At 54.9% G+C, this 10,892-nt stretch overlaps 1 protein-coding gene across 1 annotated transcript in view; it reads left to right on the top strand.

Moving 5' to 3' along the window:
- Positions 1–10,892, top strand: part of CLPTM1L (CLPTM1-like) — a 29,099-nt gene that overhangs the window by 5,059 nt on the left and 13,148 nt on the right. Inside the window, exons 4-10 of the mRNA XM_010857137.1 lie at positions 342–503; positions 945–985; positions 1,460–1,626; positions 2,100–2,194; positions 2,524–2,688; positions 3,056–3,202; positions 10,677–10,829. Coding sequence (XP_010855439.1) covers positions 342–503; positions 945–985; positions 1,460–1,626; positions 2,100–2,194; positions 2,524–2,688; positions 3,056–3,202; positions 10,677–10,829 — 930 coding nt within the window. The remainder of the gene's footprint in view (positions 1–341; positions 504–944; positions 986–1,459; positions 1,627–2,099; positions 2,195–2,523; positions 2,689–3,055; positions 3,203–10,676; positions 10,830–10,892) is intronic.

The raw sequence follows: 10,892 nt of genomic DNA, 5'->3' as shown, positions 1-10,892 counted from the left end.
CTTCCGATCTACGTGATACCCTCCCTGTGGGGAGGGGGGAGCCGGCCTGGCCCCAGGCACCTGGGGACAGGGGTCCTGGTGATGCCCTGAAGCTGTTGGCTCTGCAGCATGAGGGTTCCAGCACCCCTCAGGTGCAGTAGCTCAGGGGCTCAGCTCAGCAAAGCTGGCCTGTGACAACCCGCAGTGCAGGGGAGACAGATCCAGGGCCTGAGGCCAGGAGGAGTCCTGCACAGGGAGGACACGCCTGGGCGCCCAGGCCCAGCCCCGGACACCAGGGTTTTTCTGGGTGTAAGCACGTGGCCCCAGAAGCACAAATTGCTCTCATCAGGGGCACATTCCAGGGCTTGGAGTCAAGGGCGGAGGGCCAGACCTCACTGGGGCCAGACAGGCCGTGCCGTGGACGTCGGCTGACCGCCTCGGTGTCCACTACGTGCTAGACCCGGAGACGCTGCCCCACAGAGACTGCGGTGTGGACAGTCCTGTCAGATTCTCCGTTAATTCAAGTGAGGGCGAGGGACTGGCCCCTGGGGCTTCTGACCTTCTGGAGGAAAGACAGTAAAATCTGAGACATTTGGCTCCACACAAGAAGGAGGGGCCTTGAGTCAGCTTCCAGGGAAGCAAAACTTGAGGTCAGATTAAGAGAGAGGTGAAAATGGGGGGCCACCAGGGAAGAACTGTACAAGCTCAGCCCTCAACTCAGCCTGGAAAGAGAGACTTAGAGAAAGCTAACCATTCAGAACGAGATGACTGCGTGGCCAGCGGAGGGGACTAGAGATGCCTGGGTGCAGGGGCGGGGGTGGGGTGGTGGAGCATCTGGTTAGGAGTGGCTGCACAGAGCAGCCTCCAAAGTCCAGCAGGAGCAGCACGGCTGCGGACAGCAGGAAGGCTGCCTGGAGGGGGTGGTGAGAGGCTCCCCAGGCCGCCGGGCCTCTCTTTGCTTGCAGGCCCAGCACGGAACGAGGTGCTTCTGGAGGCCCCACCTGAGGCGCGTGGTTGAGCACAGGCTCGGATGGAGGTGTGGCTGGGTGACGTGTCTGGGGACAGTGCCACACAGATGCAGTTTATTCAGAGAGAATTGTGTTTATTTCATGAGCAGATTGTCTCCGGCTCCAAGTTCTGAATGTTGTATGAAAGGATTGAAGTAATGTTTATGTCCCGTCCCCTGCACGCACACACACACACACACACACACACGGTGAACCCCGACGTCCCTGGAGACTCAAAATCCGTCGAGTGAGGGCTGCATCCTCTCTGTGATAAGATGTGGACACGGACCCAGCCTGACTGGCCTGGGGGAGAGCCCTGCTCACGGCTCTAACGGGCTCAGAGCCGGCCCGGCCTGGGGCGGCACAGAGGCCAGGAAGGGATGTGTGCAGGACCACGCCCACCCCGCTCCAGGAGCCCTGCTCCAGCTGCCAGGCGGGCCTCGCTGTGCCCCCACCCCATCCTCTACTGGCAGGCCCCACCCCCCGCCCCGCATAGCTCCCTCTTCCGTTGGGGGTCTCACGTGGGGATGCCGCTGCCCCAGCCGTGCTCGCCGGGGCCGCTGCCCTCCACTGACGCCCCGTGTGCAGGGCCTCTTGTGCCCAGGGACCTGGGACCTGTTGCTTCACCCCCTGGGGCGCGGTGCGTGCAGCCCCTCCTGTGCCCTGCAGGGCTGTGGGCAGATGGGAAACCCATAGGCCCATAGCCTGCGCCTGCCAGCTCTGAGGGGCCCACTACCTCAGCAAGTCCTCAGATGCCTCCTTCCCACCTTCGCCTTCCTCGCAGGCCTGCCTGGCCTCTGCCACCCAGCCCTTCACACACCGGGCGGGGAGGGGGGCGGCGGGCGGCACGAGAGCCACGTGGGCGGCTCGGGGTGGGCAAGCGCCCGGCCTGCCGCCCCAGGCACCTCTGGCTTCCATTTCCTGGTCAGCATGTTGCTTCTCTCTGGGGCAGTTGTGGGTGTTGAGCTCATTTATGTACACCCACGTCCCGGGGACGGCGTCGCTGGACACACTTACACTGTTTCAGCCAGGGCCGTGCCTGTTTGGGCCCCCAGCCTCTCTGCACCCAAGCCCGGCTCCCCACGCACCGGGCTGCTGTCTCTGCCCCTGCAGCCCGCTGCGGGGCCACCCTGTCCTCTCCCGGGCGGGCTCTGCACCCCCGCGGCAGACTTTCCCCAAGGAAGGTCGGGGCTGCGATGTCGGCCTCGGTCAGTCAGGGGGGTGATCAAACAGCAGCCAGGCACAGGCCTGGAGCTCGGACAGAACGCTGGAACTCGGGGACGCAGGCAGGGCACCAGACTCGCCACCTCCGAGCGGCCTCTTCCTGCTTCCCCTTCAAACTTCTCGGCCTTCAAAAGCTGCTGGGTTCCCCTCGCATTCCAGGGAAGAGAATCTATTATTTGCTCAAAAATAGGTTTCCAGTACTGACCCGGGGCGTGTGAGCCGCTCACCAGGGGGGGCCCGCCTAGCTTTTTGTGTGATAATAACAGAGCTGAGTGCACCCGGGCTGAAGCCTGTCATCGCATCGGTTTTCCAGCTTCCTGGGAAGCTGGTCCAGCGATGAGGGTTCAGCCAGAGTGGACTGCCAGCCAGCGCCTCCCTGGGGGCAGAGGGGTCAACCAGCCCAGCCCCCGAGCCCCTAAGGACACGCATTGTCCTCCCCAGCTCCCCACCCGGCCAGGACGCTCCCTGCTGCCCGCAGGTGGGGACAGCCCCCTGGGGCCAGGGCCAAGGCAGCGGTCAGAGGAGCAGAGGGCAAGAGCGGCCGCTCCGCTGGCCCACACCCTTCCTTGACCCCAGGCCCCTCGTGCCGGCTCCTCTAAGCCCCAAAGCAGCAGAGTTTGGCCGAGGATGCGCAATGGAGTTGGAGGAGGGCTGCACGGGATGAAATGCTTCCCTCCACACTCCCACGTGGATGCCCCAGCCCCCAGACTCAGGATGGTTTTTGAGAAGGTGATCAAGCTGAACAGGTCAACAGGGAGGGCCCTAATCCAGCCTGCATGCTGTCACCATAAGGGGAAGGGGGCAGGACACCGCCAGGGACAAAAGCTGGGCGGGTGTGCTCACAGTGAGAGACGGCCTCCAGGACTCAGCCCAGGAGCGTCTGATGTTGGAGCTGCCACAGGGACCCAAGGCCCTCCTGACGCCGCCTCCCCGGGCAGCCGTCCAACAAACCGTGGTCCGACACCCGCTCTCCCTGACAGCTCCCCAAGCAGGTGAATGACCCCGATCCCACCAAGGGCACCATGAGGAGGGGTCCCACGTCTCCCCTGGTGCCCAGCATCCGGGACTGACTGGGCACGGCTGCCCGCTGACCCTGCTCACTGCGCCAGCTGTCTCGCTGTGTCTCACTGTGCTCACTGTCCGCTGCACCCAGGCAGGCAGGGCGCGCGGGGAAGCTGGAAGAAACCGCGAGGAGCTGTGGGAACCAGACACGTTTGTTCTCTCTGGGCTGGCACGTCAGCCCAGCAGACACGCTGTATTCTCTCCTCTCGTGGTTGACCCAGCGGACACAGCTGTAACAGCCTCAGTACCACAATGCAGCCACGACATAGCCTCAAGGGCTTTTTCAGGTGGAGCTTATACACATTCCCAGAACAAAGGTAGCCCATGGCCAAGCGAGTACCTTGTGACCTGCACTCACAGTGCTCCAAGCAATCTTGGCGGTTACATAACTGTGTATTTGCAAAAACGTGGGGCCAGAGCGAGAGGCCACGGGGCGAGAGAGCCTGAGCACTGCCATCTTGGTTAATCTGCTCTCTCCCACAACAGCCAGCCTCACCCTTCTGGAGGTCACCGCACCCAGGAACAGGAGCCAACCTACTGCCAGGGCAGGAGGAGCCCAGAGGCCATCGCCGCCCTGTCACCCAGAACTGCTGGGTGCCTGCTGCTCCCACGTTTGCCCGTGGCAGCGCCTCAACCGCACTTCTGGGAGTTTCTCTTCATTTTTCCTGCAGGGGCCTTGCACAGTTGTCTCTGAATTGCTGAGCTGAGTGGGTGCAGGGCGGGGCATTCCCTGAGCTCAGGAAACACCCGAAGGTCAGCATAGAATGGGGCTCAAAACAGCCACGGCTCTGCTCTAGCGAGCGCATCATCCTTCCTCTTCAGAGAAACAGCCACAAAAACTCCCATTGCACGCCCACACCTCGCCCACCCCACGGGGACCCCGGACCCTGAAGGCGGAGCTCCAGAAGAGCAGGCAGGCTCACCCAGGTGCTGGGGGTCTGAGCAGGGAGCTGCCAGGAGGAGATGAGGCTGCGCCTGGTGAGAACACCCGGCATTAAGCATCTGAATCCACGCCACCAGCTCCTACAACCCACCTCAGACACAGTCAGGAAACATGAGAAAATGTGGGCTCAAGGGTGCACATTACAGCCCTCGTTTCAGTAACTGAGGGCTGGAGACAGCCCAACTGTCTGTCAACACGTGGAGACCATTGGGCAAACTGTGGTGTATTCAGAACCACAGAACGGAGACGTGTGTGGCTGTGAAGAGATAGAAGGGCTATCACTATTTGCTGTAGGGCGTTTTCTCCAGATGCAGGAAAAAACAACTCACTGGCGTGGATGGAGAGGAAGACTCAAGAGGGAGAGGACATGTGTATACCCCTGGTTGATTCATGTTGATGTACAGCAGAAGCCAACACAGCACTGTGACGCCACTACCCTTCAATTTAAAGAAAGTTTTAAAAAAAATCAATGGGACCTCTAGAGGTGAAAAATATAACATTTAAAATGAAAATTCACAAGATAAGCTTAACAGCGGTTTGGAAACATCAGAAATTTATCAAGAAGCTTAAACACATAGCTTTCAGTTCAGCTCAGATGCTCAGTCATGTCTGACTCTTTGTAACCCCATGGACTGCAGCACGCCAGGCCTCCCTGTCCATCACCAACTCCCAGAGCTTGCTCAGACTCATGTCCATCTAGTCGGTGATGCCATCCCACCATCTCATCCTCTGCTATCCCCTTCTCCTCCTTCCTTCAATCTTTCCCAGCACCAGGGTCTTTTCCAGTGAGTCAGTTCTTCGCATCAGGATTGGAGCTTCAGCATCAGTTCTTCCAGTGAATATTCTTCATTGGACTGATTGCTTAGGATTGACTTGTTTGATCTCCTTGCAGTCCAATGGACTCTCAAGAGTCCTCTCCAACACCACAGTTCGGAAGCATCAATTCTTCACCACTCAGCTTTCTTTATGGTCCAAGTCCCATATCCATACATGACCACTGGAGAAAACAGAGCTTGGATTAGATGAAACTTTGTCGACAAAGTAATGTCTCTGCTTTTTAATATGCTGCCTAGGTTGGTCATAGTTTTTCTTTCAAGAAGCAAGCATCTTTTAATTTCATGGCTGCAGTCACCATCTGCAGTGATTTTGGAGCCAAGAAAATAAAGTCTGACACTGTTTCCATTGTTTCCCCATCTATTTGCCATGAAGTGATTCCAATCCCAAAGAAAGGCAATGCCAAAGAATGCTCAAACTACCACACAATTGCACGCATCTCACACGCTAGTAAAGTAATGCTCAAAATTCTCCAAACCAGGCTTCAACAATACGTGAACTGTGAACTTACAGATGTTCAAGCTGGTTTTAGGAAAGGCAGAGGAACCAGAGATCAAATTGCCAACATCTGCTGGATCATGGAAAAAGCAAGAGAGTTCCAGAAAAACATCTATTTCTGTTTTATTGACTATGCCAAGCCTTTGACTGTGTGGATCACAATAAACTGTGGAAAATTCTTCAAGAGATGGGAATACCAGATCACCTGACCTGCCTCTTGAGAAATCTGTATGCCTGTCAGGAAGCAACAGTTAGAACTGGACATGGAACAACAGACTGGTTCCAAATAGGAAAAGGAGTACGTCAAGGCTGTATATTGTCACCCTGCTTATTTAACTTCTATGCAGAGTACATCATGAGAAACGCTGGGCTGGAAGAAGCACAAGCTGGAATCAAGATTGCTGGGAGAAATATCAATAACCTCAGATATGCAGATGACACCACCCTTAAGGCAGAAAGTGAAGAGGAATTAAAAAGCCTCTTGATGAAAGTGAAAGAGGAGAGTGAAAAAGTTGGCTTAAAGCTCAACATTCAGAAACTAAGATCATGGCATCTGGTCCTGTCTCTTCATGGCAAATAGATGGGGAAACAGTGGAAACAGTGTCAGGGGTTGCAAAGAGTCGGACATGACTGAGCGACTGAACTGAACTGAACTGAACTGATGGGACCAGATGCCATGATCTTCGTTTTCTGAATGTTGAGCTTTAAGCCAGATTTTTCACTCTCCTCTTTCACTTTCATCAAGAGGCTCTTTAGTTCCTCTTCACTTTCTGCTGTAAGGGTGGTGTCATCTGCATATCTGAGGTTATTGATATTTCTCCCGGCCATCTTGATTCCAGCCTGTGCTTCGTCCAGCCTGGCATTTCACATGATATACCCTGCATACAAGTTAAATAAGCAGGGTGACAATATACAGCCTTGATGTACTCCTTTCCCAATCTGGAGCCACATGGACTTTCCAGGTGGAGCTTACATATGCTTATGGAAGATTGCCCGTGACCAAGCGGGAACATCGTGACGCACACGTGCAGTGCTGTAAGTGATCTTGGCTGTTACATAATCATTATTTACAGAACATGGGGCAAGAGGAAGAGGATGTGGGGCGGGAGAGCCTGACCGTGCCATCTTGGCTAATTTGCTCTACCCTTACAAGAACAGACAAGGGAAACTACTACAGCAAATTGCTGAAAATCAGCGACTTGTTATATACATTCTAAAAGCAGCCAGAAAAAATAGACTATGCACAGTTAAACAAACATAGTGATAACCGCCAATTTCTCATCAGTAACAGTGCAAACTGGAAGATAATAAAACAGTATTCTTCAACTCACTGGAAGAATGCCCATCGACCTAGAATTTGATACGTAGTGAAAATCTTTCCAAAACGTGAAGGCAGATTAAATTCAGTCTCATTCAAGCAGTGGTTGACAGAATTCACCACCAGCTGATCTGCCGAACAAGAAAACCCTAAGAAGTTACTGGGGCTGAAGGAGTAACCAGCAGCGAGAAGACAGGCCTTCCGCAAAAGAGCGAAGAGAGCAGAAGTAAATTTTACTTCAACAATAATGGACTGTTGAAAGCAAAAACGATGGTGGAGCTGATGGGGTGCCTAGAAGCAAGTGAGGACCGAGGTGGCTTCTCTCCTTGAAGGGGGCGCCCGCTGCAGGGAGCCCGGGTCCACAGCCTCCACCCTGAGCTGCCCATGGTATTCATCCTCATGGGTGGTGGTGAGTAGTTCTTGGGGCCAAAAAATACGGTAAAAACTTGGGATCACACCAAGAGTCCTCTCTGCTTGGGGCTGACCGCGAATGAAGTATAGAGAGGCCCCTGGGGAAGCTGGGTGCTCCCTGCGGCCCTGGATGGCTGCAGCCTCCCCCTTTTCCCTGGTGACCCCACCCCCATGAGAAGCCAGTGCAGAGCGCCAGCCCCTGATGGTCTGCGTGGCTGGCACACGCGCAGAGGAGTTCTGATCTCACACAGCACCCGGAGCCAACATTTGAGGGGCCCTGAGAATGAGCCTCACTCTGGAGAACGGTTTGCATTCGAAGGACCCAACCAAACGTCCAGGCTCACCAAGTTCCTTCTCCAAATATCACCAGCTTCATTCTCCAAATATCACCTACGAAGCAGCACCAGGAGATGCTTAGATACATAAGCGCTGTTATGAATGATTTTCCAACAGTGGGCATTTTTCTTGGATGGGAAAGAGAACCCTGTGGGAACCACATCCTCACCAGAAGGGCTGGGCATCAACACAGGGCATGACCTGGAGTCTGGAAGCTGAGTGGCTCCCAAGCTCCCACAGGCCATAGCTGACGCACAGACATCAGGACACCTAGCTGTGCAGGACAGCTCTCCTCCCTGCGTGCCAATAACTAGCTCCACCTCGGATGAGACTCGGAGAGGGGTCTGAGGCTGCACCCAGAGCCCATCCCCAAGGGCCGCCTGCATCCCGGGCTTTGGGGGCCATGAGCCCTGCCCTGCTCTCCCACCCACCCCACCTTGGGCTTCCACGGCTGGTCTGTGTTCCCTGCAGATCACAGGTCTACAGTGTACCTCCTCCTACTGCAGAGCAGTGTGGGGGCAAAGCTTCGGGGTGGGGAGCAGCCTGGCTCTGCAGGGGCTCCCCCAAGTGTAGCAGAAGCTCAGGGCATGACGGCTGGGGCACAACTCGCTGCTAAGGAGGATGGGTTTTATACTCGGCAACAGGGGTCAGCAAAGGGTTTCCAACAGGCGGGTGGGTGTGCTGAACAGAGAGCAGGCTGGAGGGGAAGACAGAGAACAGGGTCCGGCTACATGCTATTCCAATGGCTGAGGCCAGCAAGGCCACCAGCAGATGCTACATGAGTATATAAGAGAAAGGGAAAAGTCTCTGACGTCCTCAGGGTCCCTGGCCCGTATCCCAGGGGCACGGCTCAGAGCCACTGCTGTGCTCCGCCCTGATGCCTTGTTCCTGGGAGGCCTCCAGCCCTCCACTGCCCCTGATTCAGCAAATAGCTCTCCCATCCACCTGCTTCTCTGAAACCCTGAGCAATTCACCCAGGCTTTAACAGCATCTACCACTTCTGTAGGACATGGAACAACAGACTGGTTCCAAATAGGAAAAAGAGTACGTCAAGGCTATATACTGTCACCCTGCTTATTTAACTTCTATGCAGAGTACATCATGAGAAATTCTGGGCTGGATGAAGCACAAGCTGGACTCAAGATTGCCGGGAGAAATATCAATAACCTCAGATATGCAGATGACACCACCCTTAAGGCAGAAAGTGAAGAGGAACTAAAAAGCCTCTTGATGAAAGTGAAAGAGGAGAGTGAAAAAGCTGGCTTAAAGCTCAACATTCAGAAAACGAAGATCATGGCATCTGGTCCCATTACTTCATGGCAAATAAATGGGGAAACAATGGAAAAGTGACAGACTTTATTTTGGGGGGCTCCAAAATTTGGAAAGTGTCAGACTTTGTTTTGGGGGGGCTCCAAAATCACTGCAGATGGTGACTGCAGCCATGAAATTAAAAGACGCTTACTCCTTGGAAGGAAAGTTATGACCAACCTAGATAGCATATTCAAAAGCAGAGACATTACTTTGCCAACAAAGGTCCATCTAGTCAAGGCTATGGTTTTTCCAGTGGTCATGTATGGATGTGAGATTTGGACTGTGAAGAAAGCTGAGCACTGAAGAATTGATGCTTTTGAACTGTGGTGTTGGAGAAGACTCTTGAGAGTCCCTTGGACTGCAAGGAGATCCAACCAGTCCATCCTAAAGGGGATCTGCTGAGGCTGAAACTCCAATTCTTTGTCCACCTCATGTGAAGAGTTGACTCATTGGAAAAGACTCTCATGCTGGGAGGGATTGGGGTTAGGAGGAGAAGGGGACGACAGAAGATGAGATGGCTGGATGGCATCACCGACTCAATGGACATGAGTTTGAGTGAACTCTGGGAGTTGGTGATGGACAGGGAGGCCTGTCGTGCTGCGATTCATGGGGTCGGAGAGTCGGACACGACTGAGCAACTGAACTGAATTGAACCGAACCACTTCTGTAAATGGTTAGCAACGTTTTTGATCGTCTGAGACAGAAGAAAAAGAGAGAGAGTAGATGTGAACAGGAACGCAGATGGTACTCTGTCACAGGGAACTGGGCATGGGCAGCTCCAGCGAACCAAGGGTCCTGACTCCACAGGCTCTCAGATGGAAACAGCAAGAACACATGCCCTTCCAGAGGCCATCAGGGCAGCTCTCAACAGGAAAACGTGAGCACCATCAAGCCTGGACACCAGACAAGTTCCCTCCCTCCCTGGAGCCCCAGCTAGACTGTCCCTCCGGCAGGCGGTGGGTTCTAATGGGAGCTCTTGAGGATCAGGTTCAGCCCTTGGCGACGGCGGCTCCCAGGACGCAGTGGAGAATGATTTTTTAAAATTTCTTCAACGCTCACATATTGAGATAAAAGAGGTCACTCTGGCTTATACATCAATTCACTTGAATTTGATCCTAACTAAATAAAATGCCCTATTTGTGGTCTATCAAACATACATTGTACACCTGCTTTAATTATTAGAGAGGGACACACTGACCAGAAGGAACGCCCGTGTTAAAAGTAAAGATTAAAAGCCGCTGCTCCTGGGACCCGGATGGGGACCTTCTGTGGTAAGACTCCCTTCCCCGATGCAAGGCCAGGTTGACCCCGTCTGCGTGCTAGCCTGTTTTTGTTTGTTTAAACCTTAAAGAAATGTATCCCTGACTTGTTTAACGTTCTTTGCTTTGACAAGATGTAAAACTGTGCTGAAACCACGCTTCTCCGGAGCGGTTTCTCAGAGAAACCTGGGAAGTGGGCCTCCGGCCTGGTTCTCAGTTTGGCTCAAACCAAACCCCTTTCTGATTGTAGACTGTTTGTTGTTGGTTCTGACGGGGGCCCCCGCCTCTCTGGAAAGGCCGCGTTCTTCACACGACGCCCATCTCGGGGCTCATGTCTAAAGACAGCGAAAAGAAACACGAAACGGTCGCTGCCTTTCGCGCGCCTATTTTTTTCCGCCTCCGCCTCTCACGTCGTCCACCCAACCCCAGACTCAGGCTGAGGGACCGCGCGCTCTCTCGCGGCTCCACGCCACTCGGCGCCAGCCCTGGGCCAGGTGTCTCGCCCGCTCCTCGGGAGGAGGCGGCGCGCAACCCGGCCCCCGGCCCCGCAGCCTCCCCTCTGCGAGACAGCCCTCGACCCGCCGGAACCGCGGGGCACGCCGGGAGGACGGCGCGGTGGGTGACGTCACACCGCGCCCCCGACGCAGGCGCGTGCGCGAGGCCGGTGGAACTACCCTTCCCAGGAGGCCACGCGGCGCGCCCACTTCCGG

The sequence above is a fragment of the Bison bison genome, unplaced genomic scaffold (genome assembly GCF_000754665.1).
Source record: "Bison bison bison isolate TAMUID 2011002044 unplaced genomic scaffold, Bison_UMD1.0 scf7180017864377, whole genome shotgun sequence".
NCBI classification, from domain to species: domain Eukaryota; kingdom Metazoa; phylum Chordata; class Mammalia; order Artiodactyla; family Bovidae; genus Bison; species Bison bison.
This window is presented reverse-complemented; position numbering and strand designations above follow the sequence as displayed.